Source organism: Schistocerca nitens, chromosome 5 (genome assembly GCF_023898315.1).
Source record: "Schistocerca nitens isolate TAMUIC-IGC-003100 chromosome 5, iqSchNite1.1, whole genome shotgun sequence".
NCBI classification, from domain to species: Eukaryota; Metazoa; Arthropoda; class Insecta; order Orthoptera; family Acrididae; genus Schistocerca; species Schistocerca nitens.
Window position 1 is genome coordinate 705554353 of NC_064618.1, and position 19100 is coordinate 705573452.

A 19100-nucleotide genomic window follows, 5' to 3' on the forward strand; every position below is an offset into this window, starting at 1 on the left:
CTCTCGGTATCCCGCTTCCTTCTTGACGCTATGTTCGTCCATGGTTCATCCATTCCTGTCAGCATCGTCTAATAGTGGCATCGCTACAGTTCAAATATCGAGTGGTTCACCGACTACGCCAATTAGTTTCTTTGTGCCTAATTAAACGTCCTCTCTCAAATGCTGAAATCTACATGTATCGTTCTCGCGCCTGTCCGAGAGACAGGACTACAGTCCAACTGAGAACACAGAACGGAATTCGCAAAAACTTTATGCCCTGGTGTAGACATGTCCACTGCTTATCATCCTTGACAGCTGTGCGGTGAAATTGCACTGCAGCGTCACCTATTCACCCATCAGCCGCCAAAGTTTACTATTTTGCGTTTTGTGTTGGTACCTGTGTGGACACCACAGCTTGCGACCGGTTTGCTTATCTCCTTCGTGGTGCATCTTTTTTTATTTACTTTTTTAGTGTCTTTATTATTTCTGTTGCAGCCTCAGTACTATTGAGGTAACTAACTCTCTGTTTCTTGTATAAAGCACCACCGTGCTCTTACATTTGCTTATTATTATCTGACCTGATTTACCAAATGTTTTGTGCATGCGGTTCAACAGTGGCTATGCTTTCTGCGAAACTTAGCATGTACATAGCTTAAAGATACATTTTCTTTCACCTCCTTTGATATACGTACAAGTTAAACGAAGTCTTGAAGACCCTGAAAAGGTACTTTATCATAGACTAGCAGACATCAGTTACTGCAGATCGTTATCGATTTCACATAAAAATTCAATGCTTCGTCTGAAGATTACATACCGAAGCCTCTAAACAGGTCTTCGCAACGGAACTGTTTGGAAGCAACTGCTGATGAGTCATTTCCGCAAAATGTATTCAAACAGTTAAGGTCGATGGAATGTTACCGAATTTTATGATAGCTGGTTACTTGCGCACGTAACCTCTGGCTGGGTGAATTTCGATGATTTGTTTTCACTGAGGGAAGCTCCCGCAGTAAACAGAAAAATGGAAAGCGGTTGACTGATGCGTTTAAGGTGACTTCATGTACTATTTGCTTTCGTCTTTAACGGCAGTCATTTCGGAGAAAACAGGATATAAATCTCAACACTCCGCGGCCACTTCTTGGTGTGGTACCTGTTGGCGCCCATCTCGGGATCTTTTTTCGTTGGTCGCTTAGTGGATTTTGTGCTGTTTCGCGAGCACGACTGGCTAGCACTGTCAACTGTTCAGCCTTCACTACTGGTGGCGGGCTGGGGGCTAGCCCGCGGCTATCGCGCTAACGTCAGAGTGTCTTCCCTGACATTACTGTGGTAGTTCTTCCGTTACTACCTACAACCGACTTTCACTGCAACGGGCAAATCCAAGCTCCATTTGTGAATTTCAGATCGTCACCCCAGCCAGAAAAGAGATACCAGTAGTGAATTCTTAACGTGCGTGAGATGAATATGAGAGATGCAGCAAAAAAGTGGTTCAAATGGCTCTGAGCGCTATGCGACTTAGCTTCTGAGGTCATCAGTCGCCTAGAACTTAACTAAGGACATCACACACATCCATGCCCGAGGCAGGATTCTAACCTGCGACCGTAGCGGTCGCTCGGCTCCAGACTGTAGCATCTAGAACCGCACGGCCACCCCTGCAAGGGAGATGCAGCACATCGGACGCGAGAGGCAATATATGGAATAAGCGGCGTCGAGTTATGCGTATAAGAAATTTTACGAAACCTAACACTAGGCGACCTGTGAGATGTAGATGTTTATTTGAAATGTTGTTAATACGAGTTCCCATTAGTAATGTAGACTCCCAAATCCACAGCTCCAGTGCATATGCTGTGCTTATTTTGTCGTCGTTGGTAGTACGGGCTGACAGTAACTCGGCTTCCCGTTTTGTTTGAGTTGTTTAATTTTACGAATAAGAAACGAAAACTGTTCCCAGCAGTCACAGAATTCAAGAAAATTAAAAAACGGCCTGCCACTGAGATCGGTCCTTGCTCCACTTGTCTTCAGCTTGTATATTGCAGACATGCCGAAAACAAAATATCAAGGAAGTACGGCTACGACGACAACTGGATACTTGCAGCAAGGTGTACCTCAATTGAACAGAGATAAGAAATCCTAACAGACGACCTAAATGTAGTGGGAAATTACTTTCGCAAATGGAGACTCCAGTCAAATGCTACCAAAAAGGTTTCCTGCTTCCACCTAAAGAGTAAATTCGCCAGAAGGAAGCTCACCGTACAGAATAAAAAACATTATTCTCACTCATAGCACAAAAGTACCTAACACTTGGCAGAACTATCTTTCAGAGAACATCTAACAGGCAAGAAGTTGAAAACAAGAAACAACATCACTCAAACACTATGTTATAAAATCTGGTTAACATCAGCATCCATCATACGTTATTCTGCTCTCGATTTTGTCTTACCAACCGCTGCACACTGTGCCCCTGCTTGGCTGCAACTTCAAAGGAGAAATTGCGTGAAGTTGAGAAGGTAGGAGCTCAGGTGCTGGCGGAAATGAAGCTGAAGACTGGTTGTTAGTCCTTCCTGGGTAACTCAGTTGGCAGAGGAATTGCCCGAGAAGAGAAAAGGTCTCGAATTCGAGTTCAAGTCCGGCAAACCATTTTAATCAACCGGGACGTTTCGTAACAGCTCTCACACCCGTGCAAAATGAAAAACTGTACAGCGCCATTCTGAAAATAAGCACATCGGTTGGCGTCAAAGTGCTTGCTCGCTTCACAAGAACGTCATAATAACCTTCTTGTTGCTACACCGTACCAATAATGAAAACTTTTATCTCAGGTTGCTTATTGTACTCTGATGGCTTGCGACGCCAGTCCCGTGGCGTCAAACTAGCTCTGCGTTAGCATTACTTCGTGTTTTATGAATTACAATAAGGTAAGGTAAGGTAAGGTAAAGATCGGCGTTCTGGCGGGCCCGACCGACAGCCATATTGTCCTCTTCCCGTGGTGTCACCGGATGCGTACATGGGTGTGTGTGTGGGGGGGGAGGAGCGAGGCGTGGGGGGGGGGGGGGGGTTATGGGTGGCATGCGGTCAGCACACCGCTCTCCAGCCGGTTGTCGGGTTTCTTGAGCATGGAACCTCTACTACTCGGTCGGTTAGCTCCTCAGTTGGCCTCAAGAGACTAAGTTCACTACGTACCAGTCCTCCCAGCAAGGAAAATCCTTGGTGGTGATAGGAATCCAACCCAGGCCCGCAATGGGCCTCATCCGTGTGCACCTTTTAGATACAGAGATGAAGAATGGATTAAATTGAATTTCGTACAATTTTAAGTTTTGCTGATGGCCAGTTATATGGACAGTTCCGTACATCTCTGATACATTCTGAGTCCTTCACACATTGCCTGCTCGTGCGTAAATTGTACTGATTGAAGGGGGCTGAAAATAGTATGACACTGTTGAAAACACACATAAACAAAAATTACTCGAAAATGACAAATCGGACATCATTCGGGCAGCTGTTGTTGTTTTCATCAAACTATTCCATTTGGTATGAGGATTACGAATCTGAAATCATATTGTGTTAAGGCCAAGTATTACGAGAGTTATCGATGTACTTCATTGATGTAAGTAATTAATAGTTGTTGAAACATCGTCTTTTAAATAAAACTAGTTATCAGACTCGACATATTTTGACCTCTTGCTTCGATTGGAATTCTTCAATTACCTCAAAAGGCTTTTATGTAAAAAGGGTAAAACCTGAGGTGCACAGTCCTCATGTATTATGTTTTGCACAGTTAGTCCACGAAAGATATTCCCCACAAAACCTACGAATTTCAGCTGCTTCTGATTTCCAATGCAATTCAGTCAAGCTGCTGACGATTTAGAAAAAGAGGACCGAAATGCAAAAACTTGAACCTCACAAAGAAAGCTAATACATGTTAAGTACAGAGATCGATATCGAAAAGCACGTGTAATTGGTAGCAGTTTTATGTTGTCGTCAAATATTACTCCAGAGTCCGGTGCCATGAAGGAAGAAAAATTTGTCGGGCACCGCATTTCTGCTATGTATCCACAGAGAAGAGAAGGACACGTAACCGCATGGAAGGCTTTCTGGATGTAAAGAAACCCTCAGCTGCCCAATCCTTTCAGAATACGCTGAACGATTAGAGCAAGGTTGGAATCATTGTAATTGTGCCACTGGGAAAGAACATCAAAATATAACTGGTCTTGCTACTCTCGATCAACGCTATTAGATAAGAAGTGTCCTGACGGCTATTAATGGGCATAAAGTTCAAAATTAGCTATAATTTTTTTACTAAATATGATGTGCTTCCACTATTATTTACTGATCTTTTTACAAGATGGCGATTTTACATCTGGTATTTCGTGGGAGCCAATAATTTTCTTAATTTATGGCCAATTTTTAGCTTGATGTCCTGGAATGTACATAAATAGTGTAAACCCAATCACTTGAAAAGTCATAAAAGGCCAAAACCTGGGCCATTATTAAATAAACTAAAATACAGTCAAATGGCGGTGTGTTCATTTCAAAATTATTGTATGACTGTTGCTCAGCAACATCAAAAACTGTTTAATGCACATTAGTTTGGTGCGTGTCCACAGCTCGCCGCCTTTATAACGGCTTCAAATCTGCTGTGGATGCTGTGACTGAGGTGGAGGAATGGCAGCCGTTTCATCCTCAGTAGCCGAAAGCAGTAATGTTGCACGCTAGAGTCTGGGCCAAAGATAACATTCTAACTAATCCCAAAGGTCTCCCGTTACTTTTCGGTCGGGACTCTGGGTGGGCCAGTCCGCTCAGGAATGTTATAATTTGAAACATGTCGCACTATGCAAAAAGAACATACTGTATGACCGATCTCCTAAGCCCACACTGCAATCAACGGGGATTTTCACCGGCGGTAAAAACTGTTTCTAAGGATAGAGAAGTTATAACAAAAGAAGTACACCCACTGGAAAAAAAAAGACAGAGAGAGAGAGAGAGAGAGAGAGAGATAGAGCCGTAATAAGATCACAGAGAGGATAACATAACAATGTTAGACTGAAGTACCAAATAAATTTAAATCACAAGAAAGCTTATAAGTGAATGTGTTTGAATCAAGATGTCCTATTTATAAATCATGATGGTATGTCCAAATGGTAATAAAAAAGCTGGATATGATCAAACGTATAAGAATAGAATGAAAGTGGTAACACTTCATGCGTCATTCCTAGGTTAAACGATGGGTGGTGCAACTAAGCGATTCAACGGACAGTGGTTCAAATGGCTCTGAGCACTATGGGACTTAACTTCTAAGGTCATCAGTCCCCTAGAACTTAGAACTACTTAAACCCAACTAACCTAAGCACATCACACACATCCATACCGGAGGCAGGATTCGAACCTGCGACCGTAGCGGTCGCGTGGTTCCAGACTGTAGCGCCTAGAACCGCTCGGCCATCCTTGCCGGCTTCAACGGACAGTTTCCAACACCGAATGATGATAAAATGTGGATATACGTCTACAACATTCATTCAATCCACATTACTTAGAAATGACCACCAAACGGGATAAACACTGATCAGCCACAACATTATCACTACTTACCCAAAAGCCCCCCCCCCCCCCCATGAACCATGGACCTTGTCGTTGGTGGGGAGGCTTGCGTGCCTCAGCGATGCAGATGGCCGTACCGTAGGTGCAACCACAACGGAGGGGTATCTGTTGAGAGGCCAGACAAACGTGTGGTTCCTGAAGAGAGGCAGCAGCCTTTTCTGTAGTTACAGGGGCAACAGTCTGGATGATTGACTGATCTGGCCTTGTAACACCAATCAAAACGGCCTTGCTGTGCTGGTACTGCGAACGGCTGAAAGCAAGGTGAAACTACGGCCGTAATTCATCCCGAGGGCATGCAGCTTTACTGTATGGTTAAATGATGATGGCGTCCTCTTGGGTAAAATATTCCGGAAGTACAATAGTCCCCCATTCGGATCTCCGGGCGGGGACTACTCAGGAGGACGTCGTTATCAGGAGAAGGAAAACTGGCGTTCTACGGATCGAAGCGTGGAATGTCAGATCCCTTAATAGATGTGGACTCTGACCACAATCTGTAGTGATAAACTGTAGATTAAAACTGAAGAAACTGCAAAATGGTGGGAATTTAAGGAGATGGGACGTGGATAAACTGAAAGAACCAGAGGCTGTACAGAGTTTCAGAGAGAGCATAAGGGAACAATTGATAGGAATGGGGGAAAGAAATACAGTAGAAGAAGAATGGGTAGCTCTGTGGGATCAAGTAGTGAAGGCAGCAGAAGATCAAGTAGGTAAAAAGACGAAGGCTAATATAAACCCTTGGGTAACAAAAGGAATATTGAATTTAATTGATGAAAGGAGAAAATATAAAAACGCAGTAAATGAAGCAGCAAAAAGGAATACAAACGTCTCAAAAATGAGATCGACAGGAAGTGCAAAATGGCTAAGCAGGGACGGGTAGTGGACAAATGTAAGGATGTAGAGGCTTATCTCACTAGGGGTAAGATAGATACTGCCTACAGGAAAATTAAAGAGACTTCTGGAGAAAAGAGAGCCTCTTGTATGAATATCAAGAGGTCAGATGGAAACCCAGTTCTTAGCAAAGAAGGGAAAGCAGAGAGGTGGAAGGAGTATATAGAGGGTCTATACAAGGGCGATGTACTTGAGGACAATATTATGGAAATGGAAGAGGATGTAGATGAGGATGAAATGGGAGATACGATATTGCGTGAAGAGTTTGACAGAGCACTGAAAGACCTGAGTCGAAACAAGGCCCCGGGAGTAGACAATATTCCATTAGAACTAGTGACGGCCTTGGGAGAGCCAGTACTGACAAAACTCTATCATCTGGTGAGAAAGATGTATGAGACAGGTGAAATACCCTCAGACATCAAGAAGAATATAATAATTCCAATCCCAAAGAAATCAGGTGTTCACAGATGTGGAAATTACCGAACTATCAGTTTAATAAGTCACAGCTGCAAAATACTAACGCGAATTCCTTACAAACGAATGGAAAAACTGACAGAAGCCGACCTCGGGGAAGATCAGTTTCGTTTCCATAGAAATGTTGGAACACGTGAGGCAATACTGACCCTACGACTTATCTTAGAAAAAAGATTAATGAAAGGCAAACCTAATCCTACGTTTCTAGCATTTGTAGACCTAGAGAAAGCTTGTGACAATGTTGATTGGAATACTCTCTTTCAAATTCTGAAGGTGTCAGGGGTAAAATACAGGGAGCGAAAGGCTATTTACAATTTGTACAGAAACCAGATGGCAGTTATAAGAGTCGAGGGGTATGAAAGGGAAGAAATGGTTGGGAAGGGAGTGAGACAGGGTTGTAGCCTATCCCCGTTGTTATTCATTCTGTATATTGAGCAAACAATAAAGGAAACAAAAGAAAAGCACGGAGTAGGTATTAAAATCCATGGAGAAGAAATAAAAACTTTGAGGTTCGCCGATGACATTGTAATTCTGTCAGAGACAGCAAAGGACTTGGAAGAGCAGTTGAACGGAATGGGGAGTGTCTTGAAACGAGGGTATAAGATGAACATCAACAAAAGCAAAACGAGGACAATGGAATGTGGTCGAATTATGTCAGATGATGCTGAGGGAATTAGCTTAGGAAATGAGCCACTTAAAGTAGTAAAGGGGAGCAAAAAAAACTGATGATGGTCGAAGTAGAGAGGATATAAAATGTAGACTGGCAATGGCAAGGAAAGCGTTTCTGAAGAAGAGAAATTTGTTGACATCGAGTATAGATTTAAATGTCAGGATGTCGTTTCTGAACGTATTTGTATGGAGTGTAGCCATGTATGGAAGTGAAACGTGGACGATAAATAGTTTGGACAAGATGAGAATGGAAGCTTTCGAAATGTGGTGCTACAGAAGAATGCTGAAGATGAGATGGGTAGATCACATAACTAATGAGGAGGTATTGAATAGGATTGGGGAGAAGAAGAGTTTGTGGCACAGCTTGACAAGAAGAAGAGACCGGTTGGTAGGACATGTTCTGAGGCATCAAGGGATCACAAATTTAGCATTGGAGTGCAGCGGGGAGGGTAAAAATGGTAGTGGGAGACCAAGAGATGAATACACTAAACAGATTCAGAAGGATGTAGGTTGCAGTAAGTACTGGGAGATGAAGAAGCTTGCACAGGATAGAGCAGCATGGAGAGCTGCATCAAACTAGTCTCAGGACTGAAAACCACAACAATAACACGCAAAAGCCGGTATGTCCACCTTTGGCATGGATAACAGCGGTGACTCGTATTGGCATGGAAGCAATGAGGCCTTGGTAGGTCGCTGGAATTAGCTGGCACCACGTCTGCACACACAAGTCAACTACTTCCTGAATTCCAGATAAGTGGGGCGAGGACATTCCACGCCACGTTTAATCGCACCCCAGATGTGTTCTATCGGATTCAGATCTGGCGACTGGAATTGGCCACTGTGTTCCCCGAACCGCTGCATCACACTCCTAGTCTTGTGTCATGGCACATTATCTTGCTGAAAAATGCCACTGCCTTCGGAAACATAATCGTCTTGAAGCGGTGTACGTGGTCTGTAACCTGTGATACTTCTTGGCCGTGATGGTGCCTTCCACGAGATGCACTGGACACATGAATGGCCACAGCAACGTTCTCCAGAGCATATTAGAGCCACCACCAGCTTGCCTCTGTCCCGCGGTACAGATGTCACGGAATTGTTGTCCTAGAAGACGACCCATGACGAAGAAGATATCGGAATTCATCAGACCATGCAACTCTCTGCCACTGCGCCCACCTCCAGAGCCGACGGCCACGTGCACATTTCGGTCATAATTGCTGGTGTCATGGTGTTAATAGTGGCACATGTATGAGTTGTTAGCTGCGGAGGCCCATCTTTAGCAGTTTTCGGCATACTGTATGTTCAGGCACACCTGTACTCTTCTCAGTGTTAAAGTACGATGTTAGTTCCGTCACTGTTCTCCGCCTGTCCTGTTTTACCAGTCCGCTCAGCCTACAACGTCCTACATAAGTAATATCGCAGAGTGCGGCCGAGAATTGTCTTGAAGAAGGAATGCCTGACTTATGTTATGTGGGGTGCGTGACATCAGGAGAAATCTCTCATCAGGCCCTCATATTTGGCGGTTGACCCGTCTTTCTAGGCATCTTTAAGAGTTCACTATGCACTTAGAACTGAAAGAAGCGACGTAATGTGATCGACGGGCGTACTGGAGACACTACGCAGGACATTCGTGCAAAACTTCATCGGATTTTCACAGTAGTTTCCTTCTCACACCCAATCGGACCTTACCTTCCGAACAGCCATCATGAAGCAGAAAATGTATAAAATAGTCTGAAACAGAGCTATGATTTTTATCTTTACTGGTCCAAATGATGTAAAATATAACAAATAAAATGTTTCATTTTCTGTTTAGCTTGTTTATAATTGTTGCAATAAATTCTGCTTTTCCTCTAGATTAAAGCAGAATTCAGCAGACGGATAGGAAGCCATCACAGTTCAGTTTATTGAAAAAATTTCATTCTTCCCGTAATAGAAGCAAGTAACACACAGACTGACGGATGAGATAAACGTTTTTCTTTACTAAAAACATATTAATTACTGAGATAGCAAAAGTCCAGAGAGAGAGACTTCAGATATAGCCAGACTCAATAAAGCAGGTTATTACCGTCAGATTAAGTAATTTAAGTATACCCGTAGCATCAACTGGCGTCGTCAAAGACATGGGAACATTTTCTAGACTTTTTTATGTTTCATCATCAGCGTTGTGTCTAGTTTTATGTCATGAAATCTTTTACGGTGAAAATTTTGTTTAATTTTTCTATTAAGCATGCGATAAATCACAAAAATAAAAACGAGAGCACCTGAAAACTAGTGGGGGAGAAGTATTTCTTGTAAAACTTTGACTTGATCTGTTTTCACTTTAGTGTTGAACCGAGAGTTCAAAATCTACAGCTAAGATAAGAAAGAGAGCATTTCTTACTTACTTGTCCTTTGGGGTACATAGTCATAGAGAGAATATGTTGTCATTTGCCATAAATACACCAAGACTCACGAAAGCGTAACTGATGCTATGTCTGATCCTGTTTTCTGCATCCTGCAGTTATTAAATGTGATCCTTTGGTTGGTATCTAGCTCCTTGATGGGTCAGTGTGGAGGAAATGACGTACTGCGTTCCATATTCGAAACATCAAATTACAGAGGCCACAATACAATTAAATTTTTGCTTCTAACTTTCGACAAAATTTCTTTTCTGGAGGAAGTCAGTCATAAATATTTCATGCTTGCAGTCAATACTAGCGACCTGCCCCTATTTCTCTTTCTCTCTCTCTCTCTCTCTCTCTCTCTCTCTCTCTCTCTCTCTCTCTGACACACACACAGCCAATAACACAAGGACGCTAGGCATCAAGCAAGATTACGAATTCATGATTGTCATGTTATCAGTTCTAAATCAAATGCTACGTCTGAAGCGGAGAATTTCTATTTTTACCACTGGCAGCAAACGCCGCTCTTTGATATAAAGAATGATTAATGTCTCAATCTGTGCAGTCCTCCGCCGAGACAAAGCAGGAACCTACTCGAACAAAGGGAACGTTCACGGGAAAGAAACCAGTAAAATGAGTGACACAAATCATTATTTTGCGATTATCGTCGTGCACATGCCAAGTGACTCCACTGTATTCCACGAAATGTTAAAGAAAATCTATTAGAGTGCACCAGAGAAGGAAATCTCAAATAATATTGACTTGCTCCGGTAACCCAATATTGAGTTTCGAACTGGGAACGGGAGCATTATTTTATTCTGAAATTTCCGTAAGGTAATCGACCAGTTGCAACACATAAGTGACAAAGTGACACCTGTTCTACGAAAAAGAATGAGATTATGGGCTTAAAATCACGGTACACCACTGAACGTAGTGTCCCATCGACAGAAAAAGTAAAATTGTCGGTAACTTTATTCGGAAGGAAGATTAAGAGTTAGTAACTTCGCTTCGGCCTACGAAATTCAGTAAAAGAAGAGCGGAATAACAATGAATCTAGGTAAGCAAATCAACGAGAGTTGGCAACTGCTAAAGACTGTTCCGCATGGGATATCAATCGCCTTGTCTGTACTAACATAAAAATTTATTCAACCATTCATAAAGTGTATACGTACTTTCATAAAAACTAATCATTATTTATGTATCGCTTTCCAGACATGCCTGTGTAAGTGTGGAAACAATCGCCGGTGGGTCACTCTAATAGACTTTACAGGTTAATATCGTATAAAAATCCCATATTTTATGACATACACGATATTACTAGCAGTAAGCGCTGCAAGTGTCCTTTGACACAATCTTTGACTTGTGGGAGAGCTTACAACACTCACGATATTTACTATACATCTCAGATAACTGCGAGAGAACCGAAACTTTATCAAGTTAAAGCCGAAACATCCATCAGAGGAACGTGTTCCACTTCTTACATCGTTAACACTGAGAATAACTTCACACACACAAAAAAAAAACTGAGAATAACGTTCACAATCTTGTGTTCTGTTTGAGTCTTATATATGTTTACCAAGCTATTTCAAGGACTGGATTGTAATGGTATAAAACTATTGCTCAGAAAGTGTTACAGAAAAGAATCCACGAAGTGAATAACATTTGCGACAAACTTATTTAATCTGAAAGACAGGAAATACAATAGATCAAAAAAAGGAATACAAGTTCTGCGGTATCAGAGAACAAATAGCAGGTGCTTCAGAAGCAGGTTAGAAACCAGCACTCTGCTTTCCTCTCACAGAACAATTTAGTGGTGTTATGTGGGGACGTCACGACAAAATAGTCACTACAGCTGTGCCCTATCTGCAGAGGAATAAGTTACACAAAATTTTGATTAATCTTTTTGTTTCGCTAAATGCAGAAATGTCGATTAAAGAAGAACCTGTAATTTAATTAATGAAGATATCTTCCAGGTAGGTCACTTCAGCAAAGGAGTACGTCATTGTCAATGGGGTAGCAAGAATACTAGTGAAGTCAGAAAGAAATACACCTGAAAACGGTTGTGAAACATATTTCATCTGGAATTAACTAAACTCTTAAAGACTGGAGAAAGTATTGTTTTATCAGAACATTGATAATACAACTGCTTTATATTTGCAAGGAATCGGCAAGTTTCACAGTAAGAAAATGTATTAGATCATATTTTACATCGATAACAGCGAGAATATCCTCAAAAAAGCCATGTTTTAATGAAATTCACAGGGTCTGCTATTTACTATACTGGTTCTCAAACTGGAGCACACGTTCCGCAATGATTCTTTGCAAAATAATACCGACAATGCAGAAAAGAAAGCTCAAAAATCTTAGCGCGAAACCGGTAATTACTTCACCTGTTGTTACTGGAATCTACTATGCCTGATAGACGTGTTACGTTGAACTACTTAAAATTCTACAGTATTCTAAGAAATACAGCGCAGACTATATTTTGCGCATTGTACGTTAAGTCATATATAGAAACTACAGGTTTCAGTCAGCGAAAAGGCCGCCGATTGATTCGTAGTTTGAAGCTTTCTCAGGTTCTAATGGAATGCTCTGCCGCAGCTGCGACCTTCGTTGTATAAGGGGAAGAAGTCCAAAGTGCAACTGTCAAATATGTTTGTTTTCATTGGTGATTTCAGCATTACAGCTCAATTTTAAAATCGAACAGTTCATTTCCGGTTGTGCAAGTAGTTCACAAACGCAAACATCGGTAACCATCAGAATCAGTACAGCGTTCTTAAAAAAGTGGGACATTACAATGCAAGGAAGAATGTCGGAACAGACAAGACACAGAGGGATAATTCCGAAACTCTTAATATAGGGGCCATATGAGGGACATATGGCGTTCAAGCATCCTGTACACTTCCTCGAAGGCTGATACAATGTTTCGTACTCAATGCATAGCGAGAGCCAGACAGAGCATGCCACCTGTGCACTGTGGAAGGTTAGGGCAGAGACAAGTTAGAGGTTGACGGAAGGTCGAATCCCTGGTGAGCGCCACCTGTTTCCAGGGTCGCCTCCCCCTGACACACTGACACTCACTCACCGAGCAGGACCGCCGCGACGACGGCGACGCACAGTGCGGAGCGCGTCGGCCCGGCAACGACTCGCGGGCTGCGCCTCATGCTGGCGGCTGCTGGTGCCGGAGTGACGCGGACGGGAAGCACTCGCGCGATTCGGCCGTCCAGCGGGGGCTGGAAGTCGCGGCTGCCGGCCACCGCCGCCGCATCTCCGCGCCGACTGAGCGCGACTGGCGACGAGCGCGCCGCGACGCCGGCGCCGGCGCACCGGCCGAGCCACGTGGCGGAGCCAGCGCCGCAGCGGCGGGGTAGGCCGGCCCGCGGTACAGCCGCCGCGAACCACCTGTTCCTGCCGCCTAGTCCGAGGTGGCCGAAAGCAACCGGCACTAGTCCAACATGCTGAATGCAGGTGACGCCACACCACTTGTACATATTTGAAAACAAATCTTCTGTTGAAAGTGAGGTCCGCCAATTATGCAAAACACCGTTTTTCTCAGTACCCAAACATGTGCAGGGTAAAAATCGTAGAGGGAGACCAAGAGATGGATACACTAAACAGATTCAGAAGGATGTAGGTTGCACTAGGTACTGGGAGATGAAGAAGCTTGTACAGGATAGAGTACCATGGAGACCTGCATCAAACCAGTCTCAGGACTGAAGACCACAACAACAACAACAACAACAACCTATGCTGTATGTTGCACTGGCCAACGCCAATGGAAGGGGTCAGTGACTGACACCACAACCATCACACTAATTTTGGCAGATTAGAAGATTAAAATGTTGATTATTATTACTGGGAAAGGGTTTCTGGGACATTCTGAGTAAAAAATAAATAGTTTTTTTACTTCTATTTCTATTAATTTCATAATTACAAGGATTGCTCAATTCACATTCAGAACACTCTGCAATACGAACTACTTCTTTCTAGGTGTGTGCAGGGCAGATATACTTCCTGCAAGAAGTGCAAGCCTTCATGTACTTACGGTCTTTGCTTTGGCGCATAAGTAACAGCGTCCTTTCTTTGTTAGATTATGCACAGCTGCACCTGCTACTTTCCGTCGCGGCTTCGTAACGTTGTTTCCTCTACTCGCAACACCTTGATTTTGATTACACTCATACCCTAAAGTTGAGAATGCTGTAGTGTATTTTGAGTGTAGCCCTACAGCATTTTGAGCGCGTCTTTTCATGTTGAGATCACGAAGTTCACGAGGAAGATCTTTCAGGTACTTCTTTCTTCCAGAACTCTTTGTCGGGTAATTCTTTATCAATTCCTTATGTGTATCTTGAAACACAACATATGAATTGTATGCTGCAATGTCAAACAAGTTGAAAAACACCGCCATTGGGCATCGACGCGTTGCTCGACGGCAGCTGAAAGTTCTTACACACTAATCGAATGTATCCACTCCTGACTTTGTACAATTGTAGAATAGAATGATGTCTGGCTTCTTCCGTCACATACATATCATGATGTTGGGTTGGCAATACTGTAACAACCTTTCCTTTCGTAGGCACGTAACTGACTAAATCGACATCTGCACTAAAGGCAAATAGGATTGTTCCCGGTGTAGCATTTTTTAGAGAAACAGGACGGAGTTCTGTAGGAACATTGCGTTTGTCACTTCCAATAGTACCAACTCTAGTTATTTTCTCTTTCAAAAGATCAGATGCGAGTGAAACGGTAGCGAACTTTCTGTCCATGGTAACATTTCTTCCAGATTGTATCAAGTTAGACATTTCAATCAATCTTCTAACTATTTCAGGGCCACTGTTATGGTTCTTCTCATTATCGTGCTTTCCAGCGTTGGGATCCGCAGCGAAGCAGTATTTCGTATCTGAATCACATAACAGGTTCACCTCTATTCCATATTTTCCTGGTTTTGTTGGGATATATAGCGTGAATAGGCATCGCCCATGGAAAGTCACAAGTTCTTCATCCACTGTGACTGACTCACTAGGATTATAAAACTCGGGAAATTTACTAGCTATCATGTTCCATATATCCCTGATATGAGCAAATTTGTGTAGCTGCTCGAGTTAGAGCGTCATCAAAACGCAAGCACTGCAGTAAGAGCCTCAGTCTATGCGCAGAAAATGAAGCTCGGTACATCTGAAAGTTTTCTTTACTAAATGTATCACATAAACTGTCCTTGTTCTGTATATGGACTCCACAGTTCAATAGAATTCCAATTGCTCACACAATTTCTTCTCTTTCAAGCGCTTTCGATTTTTTTATGAAAATATCTTCACATGATTCTCTAAGATTTACAAACTTTTGATTGGTACACATCAAAATGTTGTCCAGGATGTTATCATCGAAGTAAATGAGAAAAGCTTTACCTGGTGTATCAGGTTTTATCCCTGGCTTAGTTCTTTTCGGGGTTCTCATTACGTTAGCAACAGACCTCCTCCTTTGATTTACGTAAGGGCTTCTCTTCCATATCACACTTGACGGGGCCACCATGTCTTTTTCAAGTTGATCAATTTGTGCTTTCGGCCTGGGTCGTCTTCTTGTTGGTTGAATATCTATAAAAATATGAAAACAGAACCGAACACTAGCAAACTAAGCACTCAACCGAGACACACATCCTAATATACTCCAAAATATCTGCAAAAAGTAATAAAAATCAATACTTACCCTCTTCACTTTCATCCAACTCGCTGCTGTCAGAAACTACTTGATCTGGAATTTTCATGACTACATCTTCAGTTTCACTAATTGAGCTTTCGAACAGTTCACCACTAACTTCATTGTCTGAACTCTCAAGCAAATTTCTAATTTCGTCATGTGTCAATTTCATCTTCTTGTACATTCTGTCAAATGCCACAAAGATATTACCTTCCACTCACGACACTGTTTACTGGTTGACTGCTAGTGGTGATTGTTGACCTGCTACTCCTTCAGTTATAATAATCGCTATAACTGAACAATGAGTGTAAAGCAAAAGCTGTTCTTATTGTCGATTGTAGCAATTATAATTACGATAAATGTCATGAATTTATTAAATAAACTACTGAACACGACAGGAGTTTTAGCCTAAAAACTTCGTTGGGGTCAGTTACTGACCCCCCCTCCCCCAATAGGTATGCAACTGTTAAGGCAGGTGACACCACACCACTTGTACATAATCGAAGACAAAATTAGTTATATGTAACTCTGCAGGCTTTCGTGGCCGTTGTCACAAAAGCTAAAATCTTATGTAGGATGTGAGGTCCGCCAGTTATGCAAAACACCGTTTGTCTCAGTACCCACACATGTTTCGGCACCACTGTGCCATCATCAGTGGGTTTTCGTTTCTATTTATTCTGCAATGTGAACGTTTTTGATAAATGATAACAAAATTGTTCACAGTATAGGCAACATATAAAAGGAACGGGGACTCCGAATAGGATACAGAACGGCTAACACTACGCAGAAAAAGATCAGAACACAAAACACACTCGTGGATATATTTAACTGAGCAGGAATATATGAACTCACATGCAACACTTGCCAGTCATTGTACACAGGACAAACATGCAGAAGCTTCAAAACAAGATTGTAAGAGTGATTTCAGGTGTGCCGCAGGGGAGTGTCGTAGGACCGTTGCTATTCACAATATACATAAATGACGTTGTGGATGACATCGGAAGTTCACTGAGGCTTTTTGTGGATGATGCTGTGGTATATCGAGAGGTTGTAACAATAGAAAATTGTACTCAAACGCAGGAGGATCTGCAGCGAATTGACGCATGGTGCAGGGAATGGCAATTGAATTTCAATGTAGACAAGTGTAATGTGCTGCGAATACATAGAAAGAAAGATCCCTTATCATTTAGCTACATTACAGCAGGTCAGCAACCGGAAGCAGTTAATTCCATAAATTGTCTTGGAGTACTCATTAGGAGTGTTTTAAAATGGAATGATCATATAAAGTTGATCGTCGGTAAAGCAGATGCCAGACAGATTCATTGAAAGAATCCTAAGGAAATGCAATCCGAAAACAAAGGAAGTAGGTTACAGTACACTTGTTCGCCGACTGCTTGAATACTGCTCAGCAGTGTGGGATCCGTACCGGATAGGGTTGACAGAAGAGATAGAGAAGATCCAACGGAGAGCAGCGCGCTTCGTTACAGGATCATGTAGTAATCGCGAAGCGTTACGGAGATGATAGATAAACTCCAGTGGAAAACTCCGCAGGAGAGACGCTCAGTAGCTCGGTACGGGCTTTTGTTGAAGTTTCGAGAACATACCTTCACCGAGGAATAAAGCAGTATATTGCACTCTCCTACGTGTATCTCGCGAAGAGACCATGACAATAAAATCAGAGAGATTAGAGCCCACACAGAGGCATACCGACAATCCTTCTTTCCACGAACAATACGAGACTGGAATAGAAGGGAGAGGTACTCAAGGTACCCTCCGCCACTCACCGTCAGGTGGCTTGCGGAGTATGGATGTAGATGTAGATACTCAGAACATCTCAGAGCTTTAAAAAGCAACATTTGGTGACCACCTTGTAGCCAACAATCACCATCCAACCACAATAGAAACAGACTTAAGAACACTAAAACCCAGCCACAGCCGATACAGCAAACTGACCATTGAGGGAAACTTCCATATACAGAAGACAATATCAGATGGAAAACAGGTCTTAAACGAATACACTATACTCTACAAGGGCACACTATTTAACACAATAAAGGAACTTTACAAATAAAAACAGCACCACACACTCACACACACACAGACACACACACACACACACACACACACACACACACAAAGATAGAATGCAAACAAAATTCAAATTTGGCGCCGAACTCTCTGGTGAACAAGTGGGCTGAGACACACTACACACCGCAATCACACTGTGTTCTGGTGAAGTGAAAAGTGTTTTACTACGTTATTTGTGGAAAACGCTTGTTATAGTTACGTCTGCAGCACAACACCTCAGCATGATGCGGAGAATGGAAGTGCTTGCCACACGAAAACTGAAGTAAAAACAAAAATAGGCGTGAAAACATTGCGAAAACTAAATTACATTCTAGAACATAGGTTAACTCCCAGCAAGAAACTTTCTCATCAACATCGTTTGGTTGCAGATGACAAGCTACATGTAGTAATTAACACAAAAGTGATCCAGAAAATTTATGCACACCAAATGTAAAGGTATTTACAAATAGAAACGATCTGTTGTTCGAACTAAAAATGCACATAATTTGATAATCATATAACAAAAATGTTCACATTGCAGAATAAATAAAAATCAAAACCCACTGGTGATGGCACAGTGGTGCCGAAACATGTTTGGGTACCGAGAAAAACGGTGTTTTGCATAACTGGCGGACCTCACATCCCACAATTTTAACTGCAAACACGGACAATACAAGGGGCTGCAAATCAAAATGATGAATAAAATCTTCTGGTTTGTTAGGCCGCGTCATATTTCCTCCAAAATAATAAACGTTTATATCCCTCTGCTGAGATCTTCTTCAGCATGTTCCAGTGTCCACTATTGCTAGAACACTGTGAGAGACTGGTGTCGCGTTCTCTTATAAAGGGGAGATTCCCGCGTTTGTCCTGGAGAAGCGGGAGTATTGGTTAACGTTCTAGTGGCTACTGTTGGTGGGCCCCAGTCATAGGTTAATATTCCCGCACTAATGCAGAAGAAGTGGTGGTGTTGGCTAAACTCCTGTGGATACTAATGGTGGCCCATCGTGATTGGATAGAAAGGCACTATTCCACAATAACGCTGGAGATGGGTTATTGGTTGAAATTCCTCCTACTGCTCTTGGTTGGCCGTCATCATTGGCTACGGTAAAGGCGAAACGGACAGAGCTGGAGAGAGGGAATGTCTACCCAAAATATTTTTGTCCACCGAGGTGACTTGCAGCGCGTTGTTTATGTCGCTCGCACGCCGCGGCCGCACATTGAGTTCCTTGATGGCGGGGAGCCACGATGCCTGAAGCCTACAGCCGTCCTTTCTATTGAAACTACAAGCATTCTTGGAAATTTCAACCGCTTCTCGGACCTTCCTTCTAGAAATGTTTGCTTCCTTGGGCAGCACACGTACGTTATTAA

General features: G+C 42.6%; 1 protein-coding gene across 1 annotated transcript in view; it reads right to left on the bottom strand.

Annotated features, from left to right (window-relative positions):
- The window catches only part of LOC126259503 (uncharacterized), a 1382428-nt gene extending 1369241 nt beyond the window's left edge, over positions 1-13187 (bottom strand). Inside the window, exon 1 of the mRNA XM_049956351.1 lies at positions 13060-13187. Coding sequence (XP_049812308.1) covers positions 13060-13138 — 79 coding nt within the window. The 5' untranslated portion in view covers positions 13139-13187. The remainder of the gene's footprint in view (positions 1-13059) is intronic.
- Between the last annotated feature and the right edge of the window lie 5913 nt (positions 13188-19100).